The 25,107-nt window shown below is 46.8% G+C and overlaps 1 protein-coding gene and 1 long non-coding RNA gene across 3 annotated transcripts; one reads left to right on the top strand and one right to left on the bottom strand.

Annotated features, from left to right (window-relative positions):
• Window positions 1–2,162: 2,162 nt before the first annotated feature.
• Window positions 2,163–24,042, top strand: TNMD (tenomodulin). 2 transcript variants are annotated; one of them, XM_065556464.1, is made up of 7 exons: window positions 2,163–2,296; window positions 3,504–3,638; window positions 14,668–14,808; window positions 16,322–16,423; window positions 18,716–18,869; window positions 21,424–21,596; window positions 23,442–24,042. In XM_065556464.1, the coding sequence occupies exons 3-7, from the start codon at window positions 14,677–14,679 to the stop codon at window positions 23,649–23,651; spliced, it is 771 nt and encodes a 256-aa protein (XP_065412536.1). In that variant the 5' UTR covers window positions 2,163–2,296; window positions 3,504–3,638; window positions 14,668–14,676; the 3' UTR covers window positions 23,652–24,042. The 2 variants fall into 2 exon arrangements, with proteins under 2 accessions (XP_065412536.1, XP_065412535.1); XM_065556463.1 differs by lacking the exon at window positions 2,163–2,296 and adding an exon at window positions 3,180–3,355.
• Window positions 7,023–9,812, bottom strand: LOC135973401 (uncharacterized). The gene is made up of 2 exons (XR_010590228.1): window positions 9,674–9,812; window positions 7,023–7,981 (listed from the first exon to the last, which is right to left on the bottom strand). It is a non-coding gene; the product is annotated as an uncharacterized LOC135973401 (long non-coding RNA).
• Window positions 24,043–25,107: the final 1,065 nt, after the last annotated feature.

The raw sequence follows: 25,107 nt of genomic DNA, 5'->3' as shown, positions 1-25,107 counted from the left end.
TCAGGCTCCTATACCAGACCCATCACCATGGTATCTGATTGCCTTCCAGCGGTGCAGTAGGACAGGTAACCTGTCTCAACCAGGACGTGAGCGGTCTGGCCTCACAGGTAGGACCAGGAGTCAGGCCTAGTGGTCAGAACAAGAGTAGGGCCTGGTGATTGGAGCAGGAGTTGGGGCCAGGCATCAGAGCCAGAGTCAGGGACTGAGGGGTCAAGCCAAGGATCAGAGCCAAGGAACAGAGCTGGAGTCCAAAGCAGGGAACAAGCACAGGCGCTGTTGTAGCAACAGCCAAGATACTGCCAGGTTACACAGATAGCGTCCTGGAAGTCCCTCCATGCATGAATATTACACCTGGACCAATCAGATGTCATGGGGGTTATTGCCAATAGGGGCATGTGTGGGTGGCACTTCCTGTGGTGCCCAGTGCCCTGGGATTTATAGTGCACGGAGTGCAGCTCTCCTGTGGCTGCCAGGTGGCAGCATGGAAGTATTCGGCAGCTGGAGCCCAGTAGACTTGGGTCCTAGTCCTCCTGACCCTTCCATGGCCCATCTTTCTCCTCTTCTCTCCCCACCCCCTGCGCTTGGACTGCGTGTGGATTTTTTAAGGTAACTTTAATTAATGTATTATGCACTACAGGGTTTTATTAGTAAAAGCAGGTTGGAAAAGTGCTCTTGGGACAGAAAGTGGAGGGGCTGGAGGTGGTTCTTAGCTGAGGGAGAGAGCTCCATAGCTTTGGATCAGAGCCCTGGGAAGGCTCTTTCTTTGCACATTGAGTCAAAACAGAGGAACTATCAAAGGCAGGCCTGGTCCTGGCACATGGGGTGAACGATCCCAGAACCCAGAGCAATAACATCCATGGCTACAGGGACAGAACTCTTGAAGCTGACACACTCATCTATAATGGGGAGGTACAATGGTTAGAGCAGTAGCCAAGCTCTTGGGAGATCCCACCAATTCCTACCTCCACCAAAGACTAACTGGGTAACCTTGGCAAGTGCCAGTCTCTCTGCCTCCCTTCTGTACATGTAGAATGAGGATAACAGCACTTCCTACCTCACGGGGGTGTTGTGAGGATAAATACATTAAAGAGTGTGAGGCACTCAGATTCTATGGTGACGGAGCCAGATAAGTATATAAGGTAGATAAAGCATAGTGAGCAAAAAGCAAATTTGGTATCAAAGGAGCTGCAGCTAACACACAAAGGACCCTGCAGTGCTCATGAGCAGTAGCGGTTCACCCACCGGGGCACTGTCCCATCCAGAATAATGGGGGAACTAAAGTCAAAGTAACATTAATTGACCTTTGTCCCAGTTCTGTAACAAGCATGTCTCCACCTAGTGGCCAATGCCAGGAACTAGAATAGCCCACTGCCTACTCATAGCTAAGGCTACGATTTAGTCACAGAGTTCACAGCAGTCACGGAAGTCACGGATTCTGTGACTTTACCAGACCTCTGTGACTTCTTCAGCTTCAGCTTTCAGTAGCTGGAGTCATGGCTGGGTTGGGAACTGGACTTATGCTCCCCACATAGCCCTGCGGTGGGAGCTGCAGCTAGCCATGTGCCCTTGCCCCGCAGCTTCCGCCGGGGCCACGCGTCCTTGCCCGACAGTGGGAGCCGCAGCTGGGGCCATGTGCTGCTGCCGCGGCTTGAACGGTTATTTTTAGTAAAAGTCATGGGTTCTGTGAATTTTTGTTTGTTGCCCGTGACCTGTCCTTGACTTTTACTAAAAATAACCATGACAAAATCTTAGCCTTACTCATAGCTAAAAGAATTTCCTACAGTGCCAGTGACAGATACGCCTGTATTTGGGGTTGAAAGTCCTGTGCTCCCTCCCTGCTGAAGACTATGTATGTATTGTAGTATATGTAAGACTAATTTGTGCCTTGAGTGCTTTGTACTCGGACGTTTACACCAGAAAATTGCAAAGTAGCTTCTGAATAAAGGAAGACACTGCAGGAGCTCTGGTGTGGTCTCCACTACGGATCTCTTTCCAGCCTCTGCATAGCCACTCATATCCCTTGCACAGGCGGAAAGGTGACAACAATGCTACAATGAGTTAAAGGCACAGCGGACACGTGTTTTAATAAACTTTTTAAAATTATTCCTTCCCTGTGGAAGCGTCTTGGCACCTCCTGCTTCACTGATGATATCCCAGAATGCATCCTGCTGTGAGATCACACTGAGCGTGGATTCAATAACTCTGCTGCGGTACGTGAGGTCACATGCTGAGCCATCTTCTGGAAACCAGGACGTGCCAAGAAGATTTCACAAAGGAAGATAAGACTTCATAAAAAGTTAGTTAAACTTCGTTTCTCTACTGAATGCCCCAAAGCCTGGGGACTTGGGGGGAGTGGGGCGTTGGTGAATTTTGCCAGGCTTAACTCCATTTTCATGTTTGCATTGCAGTTCAGCATTCATTGCCTGGTCTAAGCAGGTGCCCCTTAAAGTCAATGGAGCTCCGCTCATTTACACCAGAGTTGAATTTGACCTAGTGCTTCCAGACGAAGGATCCAGGAGGGGCAGAGCGCTACTCTAGTGTCCTAGGCACTGTAGTCATTCCACTGAGGGGCTCCAAAGCAACCAGCAGCCAGACATCAGCGAGGGCAACCCCATTTCATCTCCCAGCTCCACAGCCCCAGCAAAGGACCAAGGGGCTGCTTCTGAAGAGCCCTTCATAAACACACACACAGCTAGCAAGGGCTACGGTGCCTCACCGCCGGCTCAGATCTAGAGCCCTACAGGCTGGCCCTGACTGGTCTAGTTAAGCTGCTCACAGAAGACCCAGGTGTCAGGAGGGAGAGAGTTAGAAGGGGGGGGGGGGGCGCGGGGGAGGCAACATTAGATTTACTGAAAAAGCTGATGTGAGGCACAGCTGGAAAGGTGAGACAAAGGGGGAAAGACAGAGAATGCAAGGGTGTGGGGGAGATAGGGCAGAACTCTTCTGCTGTCCAGTTTTAGTAAGCGTATAAAATGCTTATTCACTGCCACTGTAGGTGTAGAGTGAAAGCGGTTGTATAACAGGTCGCCCTCAGTCACTTTTCCAACCCACAGGGCAATCGCTTGCCCCCCATACACCTCAACGCCAGCACGGATGCAATAGGCACCCACGCACATATACACACTTTGACTGGTGCATTATAGACTCCCGTGATAAGGCAGGCTTCAGCATGACATATTGGAATCATTGTAGTACAGAGTTTCTCCTCACTGGCATGTTCAGTCCTGATCATTTGTAACTCCACCTCAGCAGTGGTTTCTCCGACCTCTCTACACACACAGAGAGAAGGAAATTTTACTTAGAGACCATGGAAAAGAATTCTCAGGAGAGCCCCAAGTTCTGTCACTTTTTAGATGTAAGTTAATGATTTTCTTTACCATTGCAGAATTTCCCATGTAATATTTATTACCTAAAACATAATAGCTGTCTGATATATATGTGTATTCAGCACTCCTTGGAATGATAAGCAGACCACTGGATATTGCTGTTTTGTAATTAATTAGGCAGAAGCATCTAAGACAAGAAAGAAGATCTGCAAAAGATACAAGATCTGTGGATTGCTCTTCTGCGTACTGGTGATTTTTCTTATTCTGATATTTTTTGGTGTCAAATATTTCTGGAACCCGTCACCTAAAAAAGTAAGTAAATATTCACTGATCCAGTATTTTAGAGTGTCAATTCTACACAGTGAGATCAATCTTTCTACAATATTACACCTATCAATACTGCTAACTGCTCACTCTAAAAATCAATAGAATATTGTGCTAAACATTTTTTACACTACAGAATATTCATGCTGACTTTTTTCTTTTCATTATTCAGATCTAGCCTTTAGTGTTTTTAGTGAAATATTTTCATAATTAATAATTGCACCAGATGGGAGCTCAGCTATAAAGAGTTAAAATTACTTTATTTCACCAGCAGCAAATTTTATGACAAGTATGAAACTATTTTCCATTTTGTTTCAATTATCTTACCATAAACTGGTGGAAAAGTCATTATGCCACCACATAAAGAGGAGAGGAAGCCAGAATCTAGAATGATTGATTGTCATGATTTATATTTCTTACTTTAATGTGTTTGCAATGTTAGGGGGCAATGAGAAAGACTTGCTTTCAGAGGCGTTTCTGCTAACTGGATCGTGTTCATTTATTTTCAGTTCCTAAGCCCGTAGTCCTCGTATCCCCATTGTACATATCTAGAGTAGCACAAGGTAGATTGAAATAAAACCACATCACGGGCCAAAGTGTAACTCTGCTGACTCCACTGGCCCAATATTTCTTGGTTCCTTGGGGAAATTCCACTTTTATAGGATCATTATCCTTAGACACATATTTTCTGTTTGATGAGATGTTCAAATAGCAGCGATTAGAAAAGCATGTATTTTGGAGCCAATCTACATGTGATAGGCTGGTTACCTTCCCCTCCAAACCTATTCCTGCACCATCTTCATGTGTCCCACTGAGAGGGGTTTGTCTGCCAGGCACGAGCCCTGACCTCAGACGTTGAAAAGACACCACTTATCACAACCCACATAAATACCTAGCAAGGACTGTAAACTCCCCACTACACACCCGAAGCAAGAACATGGACCTTGGCACCAACGAGCCACTTTGTGCCTGGTCCTTGCCTTCCCCTGTCCTTTTGCCTCCTCCCACCAGGCTTCTGCTTGCAGATAAAGTCCCAGTACAGAGAGTGGCTCAAGAACAGCCTGGGGTTGGAGCTCCTGGACCAGCTAGCAGGAGCTGTTGTCTTGAGCACAATGTGGGAAACCTGGGTCACGGGCTAGAAGTCCAGCTCTCTCAGACTCACCCTGTGGGCGAGATTCACCTCAGCACAGAGGGCCTGTGCAAGACCTAGGCACTGCTTGAGCTGTCCTTCAGTACTTGCCCCAGGGCTGAAGGGGGATTTCAGTGGTACCTACACAGGCTTTGCACGCTCTGCGCAGGGCTGAATTTCACTCTGCACAGTAAGGGGTGGTGAGAGGAGGTTCAATGGGGGGAATGGAAGGGGTTTGATGGGAGGAACCTTTATGATCTGGCTCTGGTGCTGCTTGTGTGGGCACTTCCAATGCTTGTGTCAGCCCTGGGGCTGCCTGGAAGCCTGGTCTTGCCTTTGTTACTTTACTTGACTACATCTGTTTAAAATAAGCTGCCGTTATTCAGAGCCGACATCTGGTGGAGATATTTTCATTCCAATCATCTGCGCCCATAAGCCCATTGCCAAGCAGTAGGTTTGTAACTGAGTTCAGCTGACAGTCCTGCTATCACAGCATTTAGTTGGGCACAGAGCTCCTGCCTGGAGACGTGTGGCTCATACCTTGAACGCCATCAAATTGTCTGAGCTCAAGAAGAGCTAGCCTCAGCTGCTATGCTGACCTCCAGGGAGCTACCTAGCTAACAGTGGGCAATCAAAGGGGCCCTGGCCTAGTAAGCCAACAATTGCCATAGAAAAGAGCACTATGAACTCATTGTGACACAGACTCCAGCAGAGACATAGAGGGGGCAGGTTGCACCACCCTTATTCAGGGGCCACTCCTTGCTGCAGGCTAGGGTTGCCCCGAGGATTGTCCTAATTTGTGCCCATGTTTCAGGAGCCCTTGTGGGGCTTTCTAGAGGTGCATAATCACCGGGGTACTGGTCCGCCCCAGCCATGTCCCCTCCCACCGCCAAATCTACCCCCTTCCTCTCCTGCCCTACCCACACCTTGCCTCCACCCTGGCCACAGCCACCCCACGCACCTGGTGCTGCTGCAAGATGGCAACCCAACTTACACCTGTCCTAGGCCCAGAGGGGCCCAAGGGCAACAATGAATCTGGACCTTTCTCTAGCAGACAGAGGAGTGGATGAGGACTTCAGCCAAGTCACTCATCGAAGTTCCTGACATAGCAGCTGATTTGGAGTGCAAGAGGCTCTGGGTCAAGCCCCAGGAGCAATAGATGAACCTCATCCTGACACTGATTTACAGTGGCTTAGATGTGACAGTTCTGTGAAGCAGTAGCGTAGCTAGCGGGGTTCAGGGGAAGCGGCCGCTTCCCCTGACCACATTCCCCAAAAGTGGCGCCTGCGGAACGGGGCCGCAGGCTGGCTCCCGGCGCTCCGGGTGGCTGGCGGAACGGGGCCGCGGGCTGGCCTGCTGGCTCCCGCCTCCCGGCGTTCCGAGTGGCCGGCAGAACGGGGCTGTGGGCTCCCAGCGCTCCGGCCGATGCAGTGGGGCCGCGGGCTCCCAGCGCTCCGGCCAGGACTCCAGCCCTGAGAGCGTGGCCGGGGGTCTCGGTGCCCCGAACAGCGCTCCGGATGGGGAAGCGGGGTGGCCCTGCGCATGCGCCGCTCCATCTTTCAGCAGCATTTCGGCGCATGCGCAGGGCCGCTGAAATGCCACCGAAGGACCGGCGCCTTTTTTCTCCACCGCTCCTCCTCGGCTGCAACCCTAACTACGCCTCTGCTGTGAAGCGCAGAAAGGACTCTGTTAATCACGTAAAGGCCTGGAGAACAATAGACCTACATGTGTAGTGGTACTAGAGGCCCCATCCCTGGAGATGTGTGCCCAGTGCAGCTCTCTTTCTACAGGGATGGGTCTGGCTGATCCAATAAAAGATATTACCTCACCCACCTTGACTCTCCAGAGATCCAAAAGGCATTGGTCAAGAAAGAGACTCCCTTTAAACACACCTAGCTTTACGATGTGAAGACCATTTTTTCAAAGCAGAATGTACTTTAAACTGTCAAACAGTCCAGGCCCCAAGTGTGATCGTTCTATTCTGCTAAAAAGTGTCCCACTTCCTGAAAGTTTATTTTCTTATCATCAAAAAGAAATAAAAGCCATACACACATCTCCAAGCTGCTGCTGGGTCCTCACAGAGTCTCTACTGTTCCTCTAGTTCAGGGGTAGGCAACTTATGGCACGCATGCCAAAGGCGGCACGCGAGCTGATTTTCAGTGGCACTCACACTGCCTGGGTCCCGGCCACCAGTCTGGGGGGCTCTGCGTTTTAATTTCATTTTAAATGAAGCTTCTTAAACATTTTAAAAACCTTATTTACTTTACATACAACAATAGTTTAGTTATATATTATAGACTTATAGAAAGAGACCATCTAAAAACATTAAAATGTATTACTGGCACGCGAAACCTTAAATTAGAGTGAATAAATGAAGACTCGGCACACACTTCTGAAAGGTTGCTGACCCCTGCTGTAGTTACACACAGCCTGCCAGTCACACAATGGGAGCACAAGCAGTTAACCCTGTCAGGAAAGGTCTTCACCATACTTAAATGAAAGGTTACGGGGGACAGACTGCACAATAGACATCACTACCGTATCTCACAGCTACCGCTGCACAGAGAGGCAGGGGTAAAGCAAAAGTAAGCGCGCAATGTTACCCAAATGCATAAAGGGCCAAGCCGCCAGGGATAGAAATATTACTTACAAACATCTAGGAGACTAAACAATAAAAAATAAGAACACTACAAAGTGCTCAAGAGGAGCCATTTAACATTGCAATGGAGAGTCAAAGAGAAAACATTTCTAGTAGGAAAGACAGAAGACCCCAGTCTTCTAATTATTAAAACAGAAGTGGCCAGCAAAGAAAAGGAACATTGTGTTTGTGCCCTTTGGGCTTCACTGTAATGTAAAATGAAAGCCTGAAAAGTTTGGGGGGAGTTTCCTGCTTGTTTGGGTTATTTTAATGTTAGAATTATCAGCTCTTGACTTTGGGTTGGCTGGAGGACTCGAGAACAGCCCTCAATTGAAGGGTGACGAATTTTTTAATCTTTTGCAAAGAAAGATTTTTTCCCCAATGGTGGATGTTAAAGTAACATGTTTGTTAACAAAAATCAAAACAGATTTAAGCAGCCTGACCAAACACCCCTTCTCCTCTCAACTGCTCTGATTTCAGTCTCTGGTGATCTCACGAGACAACTCTTTCTCCAGCAGTCCATCGAGTCTTCCCGGAAAATCAGGATAGGCAAGGGTTGAATTTCTAATGTTAAAAAAAAAAAATCAAGAATAACAAAACCCTTTTTTTAACACACACACACACACACACACACACACACACACACACACACACACACACACACACACACACACACACACAAAAAAAAACCCCTTCTGGCTTTTTTCATAGGACTTTAAGAAGTAAAAAGTAGCAACAAACCAATTTTCCACTTTGCAGTTTTCCTTTGGAGCCATGCACTCCACCTTCATACATTAACACTGAAATAACCTGAACCTGCCATTTAGTAGCATTACATGGACAAAACAAAGATGACAAGATAACAAACCAAAGTGATTATCACAATGCGGAGAGCTTGTTCCCCATGCAAATTCTGAGATGACTCTCAAAACTATCAATATCTCTTAAGCCCAATTAAAAATTTCACAACTCTCCAAATAATGTGCAGCTAAACCAAGCCTCCGAATGGGTTAGTTGGCCAACTCACAGGAAAAATAATTCCCCTGAAACAGAAGGGGATTCTAAAGTAAGTCTACAATATGGTTTCAGATTCTTTCGTGGATGATTTAAAACACAGCCCATACTTTGCCTCTGTGAGCAGGCAGCACGCCAACATTTTCTAGCCTTTAACCTAATTTTTCCATAAAGTAAAATCTATCAACGAGTATATTTTTAAAAATTCTGAATTTAGCTATTGAGAGATGCTCATGAATGTCAGGGAGACACCGAACATTATTAATACATTTTAATTTTTAAAGTGGGAGGCAGCATGGTTAGAGCATTGGACTGGGACTGAGGATAGCTGGGTTCTATTCCCTGCTCTGCCACTGGTTTTGTGGGTGATCTTGGGCAGGTCACTTTACTGCTTCGTGCCTCAGTTTCCCCATGTGTAAAATGGCAATAATGATAATGACCACCTTTGTAAAGGGCTTTGACCCTACAGACAAAAAGCACAATATAAGAGTTAAGTTTTATTATTAATAAAAGCCCTTCTCCTGCCTCTCCGCACACAGTCAGGTTGCCCAGACTTAGGATTTGGCTCCATGAGGACTGTTGCCTTGATAGCCTGGAGACACAAGCCTCTGTTTATCCACAGAATGAATACAACCTGGTGCAAGCTCCCCCCATCCCCACCCAGTCTTTGGCCTCTGCTGAGAGTGCCAACAGGATGCCAGATCCTGCCAGCTATGTGTGGACAGGTTTCTACTGGGAATTGGATGGAGACCCTCCAATCTCACTTCACACAGGCCACTGGCCAGCCACAGGGTGGTGAAGACTGGCTGCAAGTTGTCAGTCTGTGGGGGGAGCAGCTGTGCAGCCCACTGCCAGACCCCTGAGCCAGCTTTCTGTCATTGAGAAGAAAGGATAGAGAGGTCCAGAAAGGCACCTGACCAGCAGCCCTGGAGACGCAAGTGCTACTTTTATCCAGAGAGGACATTCAGCAGGTGCAGCAGTGAAAGCTCCTCAGATTCCACTCCCCATGTGCCACTGACCTACCCTGGAGGGGCTTCCTGCGGGGACGAGAGGGGTGTTTGCCTCCCCGAACCATGCAGCCCTCTGCCTTGCTGCTGAATTAGAGAACATATTGCTTTCAGGCACCGTGAGTACTATCTTTTCCCCTCTTGGCTCTTCAGGGGTTTCTGTGCCCTTTGCTTGAGGACTTTCTTTAGAGAGACACTGTTTTATCCTTGAAAGAGAATCTCGAAGACAACTCACCAGGTTTAACTGCTTCAGGAGGATCATTTGTATGCTTCAAATAGCATCTTCTGCTATTCAGCCCCTAAGAGTCAGGCAACAACAGAGACAAGAGAGCTGCCTAGCACCATCCAAAGCTGGCAACAGCAGCAGCAGCAACCTGTGAAGAGTAATACAGATTGTATGGGAGATACACTATTTACTATTAATTCTCTGTTCGCCCATTTCAGCACAGGGAGGGTACAAGACATGGAAGTACTGTTATGCTGGAAGGTGTTCATAACTGCCTTCTATAGACCATCACAGACCTTTCTAAAACTTCTTTCAGGCTAAATGGAAAGAGCAGTTAAGCGCCTTTATATGGAGTGATAACTGGAGACAATAGATATGGCTGCCTAAGGCAAGGCAAAGTCTGAACAGGCTAAGCCATGTGGTCTGAGGGGTTTCCACGGGACTAACTGCAAACCCAGGGACTAGGGGGTTGCTTTGTGTGAGAGGCAGGAAGCCAGCAGACACAGCCAGAGGTGCAGTGGTGAGCATGGCTCAGAAAGAGAGCATGAGACAGAGCTCTTTGGGGCACAGGACAGGCTTGGAAATTGTGAGAAAGGAAACTACCTGGTGCTGTTTGCTCCTGATGTGTTCAGGGCCACAGGGCTGAGAGCATGTGCTGTGTAAATAAACAGGATTGCACCACAGAACATATCTGATGCATATTATCCATTTCTCCTTCTGACAGAAACAAACTCACAAGGCCCCAATATTGGCTAACTGCTTGGACCAAAGGGACAACAGCACAGTGCCTATTCCTCCAGGCCTCATGCATGTCATTGGCCCTACGTATTAAGATTCTTGTACCCCATTATCTAGTCACTCTAGTGCACACCCTTAGCTATGGGATCGCCAATGTGAACCCTCCGCCTAGGATTCCGTTCCCACAGTACCAGTGTTTCATCATCTTCCTTATGGCTGGACAGAAGACAGACAGACACAAGAGAAGCAGGCAAGAATTCTGCAGGCTTGGATGGAGCTTACACACCATTTAAAGAGGAACAAGATGAAAAGGACACACTGTCCCTGTAAAGGCCAAGCACACACAGAGCAGGGCTTCCCTCAGCTAAAGTAATGGGGTAAGGTGGGACTGGCTACAGGCGAGTCCAAGGCAAAGGGCTAAGGCATAGCCAGCTTCAGGCATCTTCTGAGGAGAAGGAAGGCGTCTCAGTTCTGGCATTCTTCCTAGAGATCTTTCTACTCTGGCCCCCTCCCCCAGACTCACTCCCACCCCAGCCTGTCCTTCCTATATAGCACTGCACCTCCCTCGTTTTCAGGGGTAGCTGAACCTCCAGCCCAGCATGCTGTGGGTAAGGGAGGGAGGGAAGCAGAGAAAAAGGATGAAATAATCTGGCCCAGCCCTGCTGTTCTGAAAATCCCTACACTCAGGGCAGGCAGCTGTGGTCCTGCCACCAGTCAGGGTGAAAGGGTCCCTGCTTACCTCTATGGCCAGCCACAAGGCATTTGCTGCTATTTAACAGTCTGCTGTCTGCAGTGGAAGGACTCAGCTTTAACAGTTGGGGGAGGGAGGGGAGAGGGGGAAGGGAAGAGGCTACTGAAATCCTGCTTCTGGGCCCACATCAGAGGAAACCTTCCTAGCACAGAGCTGAGCCCAAGGGTTGGGTACAAGCATCTCCTGTTGCTTGGTACTGGCAGTGCCCCCTCTGGTTGATACAGCATTGGTGTCAACGGGCCCTGGAGGGAGCTCTCTCAAGTCTTACTCAATCTGCATGATGCAGGATCTTGAGGCACAGGTGGGCCACAGGTTCTCTCTGTGTGCAACCTCAGCTGTGCCGGGGGGATGGAGTCCCCTTGGGAGCACAGGGTCTGGACTGGCCAATTTGCTAAATCGTCCCTTAATCCACCACTGCCTTGACAGTGAGAGGACTGAAGTGGAAAAGTGTGTGGGAAGGGGAGTGTAATGGGTTAGATCACAGAACCCCCCTCGGGAGCTGCCACCTGATGTGCCAAAACTACTTCTGCCCCTGCTTTCCCTGCCAGCTCTTGCTGAGCCAGACACGCCCGTTTGCTCCAACACAAACCCAGGGTCTGAATTACTTGCCCCAAAGCTGCAGACTTAACTGAAAGCAGCTCACAGAAGTGTTCTTGTCTTTAACACTCAGATGCCCAACTCCCAATGGGGGTCTAAAACCCAAGTAAATCCGTTTTACCCTGTATAAAGCTTATACAGGGTAAACTCATAAATTGTTTGCCCTCTATAACACTGATAGAGAGATATGCACAGCTGTTTGCCCCTCCTCCCAAGGTATTAATACATACTCTGGGTTAATTAATAGGTAAAAAGTGATTTTATTAAATACAGAAAGTAGGATTTAAGTGGTTCCAAGTAGTAACAGACAGAACAAAGTGAATCTCTTTTTAGTCTGGGTCCAGTCTGGGTCCAGCAATCACTCGCACCCCTTGCAGTCACTGTCCTTTGTTCCAGTTTCTGTCAGGTATCTTTGGGGGTGGAGAGGCCCTCTCTTTAGCCAGCTGAAGACAAAATGGAGGTATCTCCCACCGGCTTAAATAGACTTTTTCTTGTGGGTGGAGACCCCCTCCTCTCTCCTATGCAAAGTTCAGCTCCAAGATGGAGTTCTGGAGTCACCTGGGCAAGTTACATGTCCATGCATGACTCACAGTTTTTACAGGCAGAAGCTATTGCCCACATGGTATCTTGAATGTCTCCAGGAAGACTTCTTATGTGGATTGGAGCATTCCAAGATGCCTTGTTCCTTAAGTGCTTCCTGATTGGGCACTTAACTTTGCAAATTCCTTTCTCCAGGAACTGACTAAATGCCTTACTAAGGTTATTTAGAAATCAAGCCAGTACATGGCCAATATTTATAACTTTGAGTACAAAAATGATACATGCATACAAATAGGATTAATAGATTCAGTAGATCATAACCTTTACATAGATATGTTACATGGCATATGTAGCACAGAACATATTCCAGTTATCTGCATCTGAAGAAGTGAGGTTCTTACCCACGAAAGCTTATGCTCCCTATACTTCTGTTAGTCTCAAAGGTGCCACAGGACCCTCTGTTGCTTTTTACAGATTCAGACTAACACGGCTACCCCTCTGATATTCCAGTTATGTTATATATATTCATAAGCATATTTCCATAACGCCTTATGAGGGGCGCCATTACAAGGAGGTTTTATCCCGGCTCCTAAACCCTGTCTACATTAGCACGCCCACTGTCAGCCAGGAATGGGCTATCTTGGCATAGTGTTGAGAATGGTTTAGACTTGTCGACACTAGCACTTGAACAGTCAACATTAAGTAAAGAATGTTGGGCTTGTCTACATTCAAAGTGCAAGTGCTGCACCACTGTAGGGCTTCAGTGTAGACACAACCTACCCCCACAGGAGGGGTTCGCCTATCGGTGTAGGTAATCCACCTCCGCGAGAGGCACTAGCGAGGTCCAACAGAAGAATTCGTCCATCCACCTAGCACTGTGTACAGTGAGTGTTAGGTCAGCTATGCTGCTATGGGGTCTGGATTTTTCACACCCCTGAGCGATGTAGTTAAGCCAACGTCATTTTCTGGTGTAGACCAGGCCTGAGCTAGTGGAAATAGAGTTCTAGAAGGCGTAGGGAGTCCCCTAGTGGGGACTGGAGTGAATAATGAATCTAGCATTACACAGTGAGCCAGTGGAGACACCCTGGAATTACTTTAGTTATAGATAAAATCTGCCTGTCCCACAACATCGTTATATAAAATACATGTGCAGCACCAGCAAACAGAACCAATATGAACAAGTCCTTCCTCACCCACCCAGCCCATTAACCTTTATCATTCCCCTCCTATTAATCTACTTACCTGGCTTTAATGGATCCATCTTCTCAGAGGCCCAGGAGAATAACTAGGGCTTGCCAGGTGCCTGCAGGTCACCTGATTCCAGCTGTGTTGGAAAAAGGTACGTTCTAGAGCCAGATGCCTCTCACTGAAGGTGCCTGACAGAATGAAAAGGCTATTTCATGAACTCCTGTTTCACCTCTCTCATTATACAAGAACAGGGGAACATTCAATCAAATTAAAAGGCTTTACATTTAAAACTACTACACTAAATTTCTCTCTCAAACAGCGCAGAGTTGACCTGTGAAACTCACTGCCACAAGATCCTACTGAAGCCAAGAGCTTAGCAGGTTAAAAATACAATTATACACTGATACGAAGGATGAAAACATCCACTGTTACATGAGACAGAATTTACAAAATAAGAGATATAAACCCTTCAGACACAAACCAATTGCTAACTATGGGAGTTAGTGAGAAACTTTCCCTCTGGATAGGTTATTCTAAATTGTCCACTTGCACCTTCCTCCAAAGCAACTGGTACTGGCCTATTGTGAGTTAAAGGACACTGGACTGGTCAGGTCTGGCAGTTCCTAGTAACTTTGGAGAGCTTGAAATCCAAACCTGAATCTGGATTCAGTTTTTGCAAGTGATCTTTATCTGTATATTGGGCCAAACCAAAACCCCAGGTTGGGAATGTTCAAAATCTGGGTGGACACTTTGTGGGACAATTACTTTTGAGGTACACCCATCACTAACACATGAATGGACTGAGGGTCTGATCCTGACCTTCTGACTCAGGGAAGACTCGCGTTAAAGTCCATCTATCTAGCCTCAGTTTTTCTGTAACATTTGTCACTATTGTATGCAAACATGGAGGTTTAGGGTATTTTGCCTGGAGTGGAGTGTAGGATTGAGCCCAAAGTGAGTGGAGCAGCTGTAAAAGCAACCAGCAGATACTAGAAAGCAGAGATAGCCCCTGCTCCAAAGCTCTGGCCCCTTGGCATTGGTGCTTAGGAACTTTTATAACCATCTGCAGAAACTGTGGTACAAAACCAGTGTAAAAGAATGGAGTTGTTTTTTTTTATTGCTAAATCAACAAAATTTAAAATATTGGGATGGACCTGACTGCCTCTGCTTATATTTCTTGTCTTCACAGATATACGATATGGAGCACACATTCTTTAGCCATGGGGAGAAAAAGAAGATTTTGATGGAAATAGATCCTCTAACCAGAACAGAGACATTCAGATCTGGAAATGGCAGAGAGGAAATTTTAGAAATACATGACTTTAAAAATGTAAGCATGCCAGTTTTTCTAAACCTTCTACAACGAGGCAACCAGATGGTCATGACACAGCGACGGTTTTATCTGTAGGCCCTCTGGGAGTGACTTAAGGGCATTATTACCATTAGATGGGCTTTCAGGGGCCTGCGGTTTCAGTCCAGTTTCTTGTAGGAAAGTGTCAATATCGTAACTGGCAACACTGTTCACAGTCACAGCAGAGACACCAAGTGTGGAGGGGGAAAACTTACTGCTATCTATGCTGAAGCCACTTCACACTGGGTATTTCCTTCTCTGATCAGGTCTCTTATGTTAAGCAAGAATAAGACTGGACAAATAGTTGGATAGGACACCTCCACAAATAAGAGTTGGGAGCTAGAGAATTTTCTCTGAGGATCTCCAAGTATTTTGCAATAACTGAACAATAACCCTCAGAGGTAAATACAATTACCCACATTAGACAGATAGGAAAACAGGCATAGACAGGTTAAGTGACTTGTCCAACACTGCCCCGCATATCAGTGGCAAACCCAGAAATAGAATCCAGGTCTTCTGATTCCCATGTCTGCCTGTACTTTAACCACTAGACAATACTCTCCCATATATTAACTATCACACCCTATCCAAATTCTTAGTCCTATTGTTCCACCCTTTTGAATTCCTTCTGCAGTTCCATTGCAGAGTTATTCTTCACTTACCCTATGCAAGCTTGACTTCACTGAAGCTAATAATGTGCTTAAAATTAAGCACCTGCTTAAGAGCTTTGTTGGATTAGGGCAAGGAGTGCTCAGGGAGATCAAGTCCTAAAAGCTATTGTATAGTGCTGCTCGAGTTAGCCCCAAGGTGGTTGCATTTCATTGGCTGAGTGAGTGATGACGCTCCACAGCATGCTTTCAAGATCCTTCAGAGGGAAAGATGCTATTCTCCCATACGCTCTCAGGGGCATTTAATACCAGAGCTCTTCACCGTGGGGATGGTGATGTTCCATGAAAACCTGGTTTGAAATCAAGATCTAGTCATTGGATTTATCCTTGCAAATGAATGTGACTGTAGTAAATCTACAAAAAAATTGCATGTTTTACTGTCAGGAGAGCATCAAAACCTCATGACAAGATAATAAGATCTATTTGAAACCTAATTATAATTCCTAGGGAAATAATCTGATCAGTGACATGTCCTGAAATCTTCATCTAATAATCTAGCAAGAGTTGAAGGCTGAAGATTCATACATTCAGAATGGCCAGATAATATTTTATTCATTTATTTGTGATGACTAAAGCATGTGATAGTTACAAAGAAGTGGGTATCAGGACGGCGTTTTATTAATCCCTTCCTTTAGCTATTTGTAAATAGCACCATTCTCCAAACCCATATATTGCAATATCCCGTAGGAGATCTTTTTAGTACATCTTAGCACCATTGCATAAAAACTAACAAAAAACATAACTAAACTGTGATCCAGTGAGATTCTCCTTGTGCTGCTATTTAAACTTTCACCTTTCACATGCCTGGTTGTTGTTGCTTTTAGGGAATAACCGGCATCTTTTTTGGAGGACTTCAAAAATGCTTCATCAAAACTCAGATTAAAGTAATACCTGAAACTACGGAGGCTGAAATACAGGAACCTGAGGTATGTAAATAAAATAAAATAAAAATCTGCATAAGCCACCCCATGTGAAACTGACTTCGATAGTTTCATCTAGGAATCAGAGCATGTTCTCACTGGAATTCCATCTGCTCCGGCGTTCACTGACAGTGTGCTACTACGGAAGAATGAGCGTTGCGATGGTTTCATAAAATTATCCTGTTTCAGAGGATTGTTGGTAAAAACGACAATTCAAAGAGACAGGATCAGACAGAAGACAGACAAAATCCCCATCAGTACAATACCAAGAATCAAGAACAATAATCCTGTTGTAGTTAAAAGGCCACACGGCAGCCCAGGATTAGCAGACGCCAGAAGTCAATCTAATGAGTTCTCCCAGAAAGATCTGCCCAGTGCTCTGTGAGTGAATTATGCAAAGGACATGAAATAACAAGAGCAGCCACATTTAGGCAATAGTGAATCAGTAAGGCCCTGATTCAGGAAAGTACTTATGCATGTGCTTAAATCCCATTGTAGCCAACAGAATTTAATCATATGCTTAAAATTACACATGTGCAGAAGGGCTTTTCTGATTCAGGGCCTAAATTCTGGGGGGCATTCTTCCTTTGAGTTTTCAATCACAGATTCTTTGGATATTTCATGAGAATCTAGTAGAGCCTTTGGGTCATCAAATAACTATGATTTTTTAATCTTTACCAAAACAGTATTTCCCAGGATAGAGAACAGAAAGGGAAAACCCAGTGTGAGAAACTAAGATTTAAGATCTAGTCATTTCTTCCTGTGCATGACTGCATAGCCAAGAAAAACACACACTTGCATACTCCGATCAGCAATCATTTCTCTCCTCCACCCAATATCCCAATAATAAATAGATAGTGGTTAAAGCAGATCAAAATCTGAAGAGGAGCTCAGCAGCTTTGAGGGCTGTTGTGATGGGTCTTGGTGTAGTTTAGCAATGGTAAATAGTAAATAGCACACCAGCATTCTGCATACATGTGGTATTAGTAAATAGCTTGGTGCAATCCAATGCAATACTCTTGTATAGCCTCGTTCATAAAATCTGCATGCCAAAATACACTACAGCATAATGTAATAGGAGAGACATCTGGTATAAATGACAGAAAACAGTGGTATAAAGGCATCTTGTGAGGAATAAATGAAAGTGCTTGACCACAAATTAGTAACAGAAGGAGAGAGAATTTAAGAGGAAGGAGCAAGGGAGAAAGGAGATGTTTTAATCTGAGATTTGAAAGGAGTTGGAGAATTGATGAATCAGGGAAATCAGAAGGCTGTTCCAAATGGCAGTAGTTGCAGAGGAGAAGGCTCTTGAAGCAAGATTGGATACGTCTACACGGCAATCAGAGGTGTGATGTGACTGCAGCAGATGTAGACATACCCAAGTCAGCTTTGATCTACCAAGTTCTAATAACAATAGCAGTGGATCTGCAGCAGCACAAGTGGCAGCATGGATTGTACGAGCCCATCTGAGACCCTGGGCATGGAGCGGCTAGCCCACACTGCCACAGCTTCACTACTAGTGCTATTGGAGCAAGCTACCTCCAGGCTAGCTCGGATATGTCTACACATGCTGCAGTCTCACCTCTGACTGTAGCATTGACATATCCACTAAGTGACTGGAGAGAAAGGAGAGCTAGTGTTAGGCTTAGTTCTGTTGGCTAGAAGCGTGAAAAAAATCACATCCCCTAGCCGACAGAGCTATGCTGGTAAAGCATTTGTGGCATAGGCAAGCCCTCAGCTAAGCAAAGGAACTGCAGGAGGCATAGAAAGAGACAAGGTCCCTGATTATTCTGCTGTCACGTCGTCAGGTGTAAACCAGGAGTAACTCCATTAAAATCAAGGGGGCTTACTCCATGGGGTCACATCTACAGTACAAGTGCTACAGCTACGCAGCTGTAGCGTAGATGCTTCCTGCATTGAAGGAAGGGTTTTTTCTGGCGATGTAGGTAATCCACCTCCCCAAGTGGCAGTAGATAGGTTGATGGAAGAATTATTCTAGCATCTACGCTGGGAGTTAGGTCAGTTTAACTATGGCACTCAGGGGTGTGAATTTTTCACACTCCTCAGCAACTCGGCTCAGTTGGTCATAATTTTAACTGTACACTAGGGCTAGAGGTCAGAACTGTGACCCTAAATCTGTAAGGCAAAATCCATGGAGCTTTAAAAACAGGGAGTGTATGTTTTGCACTGTTTTAACAAGTCATGTCTTTAGCAAAGGAATCTGAGGAGGGGTAGAAGCCACGGGAGGTGGTGGGGTCTATGCCAGCACACCAAGGTGACACCTCATACTTCTTTCAGGAAGATGAAGTGATGACTACCTACTTTGAACAATCCATGGTCTGGATTCCAGAGGAAAAACCTATTGACAACAAAGAATTCCTAAAGAGCTCCAAAATTTTTGACATCTGTAAAAATGTGACCATACACTGGATCCACCCAACTCTGATCACAGGTAAAATAGACTTTTCCCTCATCCCTGCACACTCCCACAAGAGATGTAATGTGTTAACCAACCCGCATCTCCGGGAACAGCTTTGCAGTCACATTAACAGTTCCCGTCTTTCTCTCTGAAATTTTGTATGCTGCAAGCTGGCCCAGAACAAGTTTCCAAAGTGGAGTTATAAATCAGAGAAATGAATGTGGACAGATCCTTTATTACTATCACAAGAAAACAACCCGTGTAATATAACTAGCTAGGCCTTTTCCCTGCAATAGGTCAATCTGTCCTTCATTATCAGCCCTCAATCAGCCTGCCCTCTGTCACAGGAACAAAGAGAAACATTTCTTTGGCACCTGAAAGGAAGCCAACAGTGTCTAGAGAAGATGAATGGAAACCAAGACAACTAAATTCTGTCACTGATTCACTGCATGACCTCAGGCAAGTTATTTAGCCACTTGGTGTCTCTTTCCCCATCGTAAAGTGGTGATAACAACACTTACCTTTCTAAAGCAGTGTTGAGAGCCTGGGATGAGAGATACTAGAGTAACGGCAAATACTGTTCTATTATTGAAAAAGAGAACTGTGACTGTTGTGTTCGGAGTAATAATTGTCAAGAGTGTGGAGGTCAGTTAGAAAGACAACTGCTCTGTTGTGAAGCTCAGTTAAAGTGAAGGATTAGATAGTGGGAGTCTCCTGCTTCCACCAGAACTCCACCTCAGGCAGGGGTGGTGGAACCAAAGTGCACTTGGGGGAACAAGGCCCCCACAATGGAAACATTGAGGGGATGATTTATGTTTCCACTTCTGCAACAAGCAAGTTGTTTGATGTGCTCAGGTGAGGCTGGGCCCCACGGCTGCTGAGGACGAGAGCGTGACCCCAGGGGCTGGAGAGGCTGCCGTGGCATTGGGGAGCAGGTGGGAAGCAGGGTGATCAAGTCGAGTCTCAGTAATTCCCCCTATGCAGACCCCCCATCCCGCTCCCCTCCTACCACTGACACCCCAACTTTCCCCCCATACAAACCATCCACCCCGTTACCCTCCTATTCCTGACACCTCAACTGCCCCGCTCCCATGCAGACCACTCACCCCACTCCCTGACATCCCGACTGCCCCTTCCCCATGCAGAGCACTCACCCCACTCCCCTCTTATCCCTGACACCCTGACTGCCTCTCCCCCTCGCAGAGCACCACCTCATTCCCCTCCTACCTGATACCCCAACTGTCCTTCCTCTGCCCCGCTGCCCTTGCCTCCCTCTGCTCCCAATGCAGAATGCCCACCCCGATGTCCTCCCGCTGCCCCTGACTCTCCCCTTCCCCATGCTCACTGCATTTAGGTTTCACTGTGCCCCTTCCCCAACCCCAGTCAAAGCAGCTTCCACTGCGTCTGCCCACACGCCCACTGTCTGCAGCATGTAGAGTGCCAACATAAAAGCATTACATCATTAGAATAAATTCTGATTGGATGAACATTCCCTGTACAGGGGCACCCTGTACGATTAAGCCTCTTGTGGGTGTCTTGTGGATATCACCCACAGGACAGGCTGGTGCCATTGTGGGACTGTGAAGGAACAATGTCAAATCAGAGAGATCTGCATTTGTGACCAATAGAACCTGTCCATGGGCAGGATCTCCGGTGACTTGCTTTGAAAATGTATCAGTTTGTAAGGGCTGGCAGACCAGACACTCTGTGTCATGGGCCAGTGTCTGATTCCATTAAGGCCCATGACTATATAACACTCTTCTTTCCACACACACACCTGCAGCATCTTTCAGAGTAACTGTAAGCTAGTGGGATGGCTCAGCAGACAACACCCAGGTGCTGTCAGCACGTCCTGTGACCCCAGGTGTGGAGCCTTCTCTTCCCTAGCATTCGCCTCTCTCTCTGTCCTAAGTCGTCAATTTACATCTGCACAAGGGAAGGGGGAAGGTGAGCTGAAATGAACCCCTTGTTCACTGGAGACAAAGTTTTCCCCCTGCTCCTTCTCACAGCAACACTGCAGGCATTTTTTTGCTTGCTTTCCAGTTTGTGTAACGTGGAGCTGTCTGTGTGTTGGATGTACAAAAGAGCAGGATGTACAAAAGGAAATAATTCTTCACCTAATGCACAGTCAACCTGTGGAACTCATTTCCAGGAGATGCTGTGAAGGCCAAAAGTATAACTGGGTTTTAAAAAAGAATTAGATAAGTCCATGGAGGATAGGTCCGTCAATGGTTATTTGCCAAGATGGTCAGGGACACAACCCTATGCCTTGGGTGTCTCTAGGCCTCTGACTACCAGAAGTTGGGACTGGACGACAGTGGATGGATCACTTGATAAATTGCCCTGTTCTGTCCACTCCCTCTGAAGCATCAGGCACTGCCACTGTCAGAAGACAGAACACTGGGCTCAATGGACCATTGGTCTGACCCAAAGTTCTTAAAATGGTGGGCGTGGTTTAGTGCTGTTTTGGGTTTAGTGGGGCATTGTGCCATATTATGCTAGAGGTGAGCACGCCACCTGCAACTTTTGTCCCGGCAGTCTCTCCAGGGCAGTTGTTTGTAATGATTGTTTGTGCTGTTACTCTTAGCTCCTGAGCTGCATGACTTTGAAGATGGAGTGGAAGATGATATCCACTTCCTTGTGACCAAACGAGATGGGGCTGAAAGACAGAATGAGCACCATGTGGATAAGGATGCGAGGCCAGGAACCAAACGCCGGGCCCGGCAGCTAACTGAAGAGGATCTTCCCGTAAATGACTATGTGAGTCCTTGGGAATAATTATTGGGCAACTGTCAATATTTCAGTCTCAGGCTGAACTTCAACAGCAGGAACACTCTCAAGCTACGTCATCTGACCTACTTGAGCACCTTTTTCTGACCTGTGTCTGCCCCTGACATGTGACTCTTAGCCACCTTAGCAGGTATTAAAGCCCACTGCATTAAAACAAGAATCCCAATAAATGATGATGACATTAGAATGGCGTGGAACGGTCATGCCAATTAGGGGGTTTGTTTGAGCTAATGCTCATAGTGTCCCCAAAACATAGTTAATTCAAAGCACAGCAAAATGGCTGCAATCTTTCTTCATAATAGGAGAGGCCATGGTTCTTTGGGTGTAATATCACATTTGACCTACCTATAGAGGACTAGGGCAGATAGGATGGTCTAGTGGGCAGGGCACTGGCCTGGGACTCGGAAGACCTGGCTCAGCCACAGACTTGCTGTGTGACCTTTGGGAAGCTCAGTAACCAACCTGTGCCTCAGTTTCCCGGCTCTAAAATGAGGATGATGCTTCCTGACCTCCCAGGGATGCTGTGAGGCTAAAACCCATTAGTGACTGAGGAGTGCTCAGATATTAGTGATGAGGGCTGAGAAAATACCAAACTCGACAGAAAACGGTGCACTACAAACGGAAATTTCAACCAGTGCGAAGACGTGGTGGGCCACTCAAATTCCATTCCATTCCAAATGTTCGCATTGACTCTTAATTGTGTGCTGTGCTCATGCCCTCCTCTATGGAGCCATGCTACGACTATCCCCCCAGAAGCAGCATTACCACCTGCTTCTCTTCCCAAGTTCTGGTGAATAACTCAGGTAACCACTGGGTGATTTTACTAGATTCTCACTGGATCTTGTGTGGACAACAAAAACAATATAGCAATGTATAGCATCGAAGTGCTGTACACATTAATTAATCCTCACTGCATTCCCATAAGTGAGGTAAATATTATTAGTCACATTTTGCAGCTGGAGAAACCGAGGAACGAAGCAGTTAAATGGTTTGCCCAGCGAGTCAGAGACAGGATTGCAGCTCAGAAATCCTTGGCTCTCAGTCTTGTGCTCAGACTACGAGGCAGCTGCATTTCTAAGATAAGCTGGTCCTCTTGATTTGGGTCCTGTTCCTTCTATGGCCAAGGAGAACTAGATGAAATAAGAACTGATTCAAACCTCTATCCAAACCTGCAACCACACCCAAAATGAACCTTCAGAAAACCCGGGTGGTCATTGGCACACCTGCCTGGAGAACCAGGGAAAAGGCTGTTCCTGCTGTGCTCCAAGCACTGGAATACCATGAGTGCTTTAGTCCAGAGGGGTTCAATTAGCTCAGATACAGCATCCGAAGTTTGGGGTGCTGCCCCGAACCTCTGAGCCAACACTAGTTCCACTGCCAGCCAGCAGACTGCTCAGAAATGCTGTCAGATCTCAGGGGTCTCCCAATATTCAGAGCCCCAAACCTGAATTTAAGCACTACTGAATGGCCCCTCTTCCTCTTGTCACTCACGTACTATGACCATCCCAACCCACCCTCTGCCCCCTTCCCCAGTCCCTGGTGGCTCTGCCTCTCTTCCCATTCCCAAGCTTAATTGGGGATTGGTCCTGCTTTGAGCAGGGGGTTGGACTAGATACCTCCTGAGGTCCCTTCCAACCCTGATATTCCATGATTCTATGCTGGCAGTGTTTATGGCAGGATAAGCATCCCCCTAGCGTTTGGGGGGGCTAGTATTCCGTCAGCACAGCAGCAGCTCCCCATAACTGAACCCAGGGTTTGTGCTCTGCCCCAGGCACTTTCTCCCTCACGCCCTCTCCTGGCTGTTTTCTCTTCCAGACGGAGAACGGACTCGAGTTCCACCCCTTGTGGGATGAACGAGGCTACTGCTGTGCTCAGTGTCGCCGTGCCAACCGATACTGCCAGCGGGTGTGCGAGCCTCTGCTGGGCTATTACCCGTATCCCTACTGCTACCAGGGAGGAAGGGTTATCTGCAGAATCATCATGCCATGCAACTGGTGGGTGGCACGCATGTTAGGGAGAGTGTAGGGCCACACAACTGCTGAAGCAATGGAACTATAACCAATGTATGCCCTCGCTGTATAGAGGGACCCTATTGTACACTGCCGCTCAGCTAGCCTCCCTGTATTACAAGCCTGTAAAATGCAGGCTGTTAACTCCTTGATTCCTGCTGCGTGCTCCAGCCATGCCTGGCTGATCGCACCGTCTGTGCTGCTGTTCTATTCTATTCGATACCATGCTCGTCCCTGCAGCATCTGAGCGCCTGCTGAGCACAGCAGGTGTGGCCTAACGTTCCCCTGCTTGCGGTGAAATGTTCATGGACAGCATGCAAAGAATGAATAGGCAGGATTGTATCTGTGCTGTGCCCTAAGAAACGAGCCAAACAATAAACGTTTTCTATGAGCAATTGCAAAGAAAAGTCATTTAGACTCAGTCTGTCTGCTTAGTGGGTCTGACAAATGAGCTCACTAGCTCCAGAGCCAGCTAACACGCGCAGCTCAGGTTGCAGATCCCTCGCTGGGCTCAGCTAGCTAAGGTCATACAAAGGCGAGTGAGGATTGCAGCACAGTATCCGTATCACTGTTTGTGCCAGATTGCATACAGATTGACTACACTGATGTGGCCATTCCCTCAGCCCCTCTCTAGACACAGAAACCACACAGGACTCCTATGGGCACTTAGTTCATCAGAAATCCAGGTGCCGGAGGTTCGCATGCTGGCACTCTTCCCTCCGAGTCAGCATCTCAGCGTGATGCTAGGGCTGCAGTAGATGCCATCATCTGTCTGAGATACTAGAGCAGGTACCTGTCCCATTTGTAGTCATTAAAATAGCCCATGACACTTCTCACAAGTCCTGGCCAGTTTCCTGCTTGTGCAGTTGCATTCTGCCTTCTCACATGCCCCCTGCCTTTCCAGTTGGACAGAGTAGTCTTCACTTCCATTCCTAAGGAAAAAACTGCCCCCACATGCTGGTTACTGCATATTTATCCATCTGGAAGAAAACAGAGTCTTCACTCTCAGGTTGGTTGCAACAAGTCAGAGACAGTTTATTTTCCTGACACTTGCAAGGGGAGAGTAAACCCAGACAGAGGTTCCCCCCCATCCCAGGCAGGTCTCCGTTAGATAAACAATTAGGGCAAGCATTTATACCTTTTGTTACAGACAATAATGATCAACAACCACATCTTGTTTATATATATTCCTTCTGATATCTTACTTTTCTCAGTTCCTGCTACAGTCTATATTCCATTCTTATCTAACACAAGGTCGAAAAACAGTATCTCTTATGGTTTTTTGTTCCACTTGCTTTCCACTTGCCCAGGCCCTGCCTGAAATCTTACGTTATTAGAGCTAGTGTTAGCCTGACTCTTACTTTATTCCTAAAAGTTAAGATAGCTGCGTTCAAATTCCCTTTATCCTTTTCTCTGCTTCCACACTCCCCCCTTTTGTGCTTCCAGCACAACCATCACTCTCAAACCTCCAT

Source organism: Chrysemys picta, chromosome 9 (assembly GCF_011386835.1).
Source record: "Chrysemys picta bellii isolate R12L10 chromosome 9, ASM1138683v2, whole genome shotgun sequence".
NCBI classification, from domain to species: domain Eukaryota; kingdom Metazoa; phylum Chordata; order Testudines; family Emydidae; genus Chrysemys; species Chrysemys picta.
Note: the sequence above shows the minus strand (reverse complement) of the source record. Positions and strands in the feature narration are given on the sequence as shown.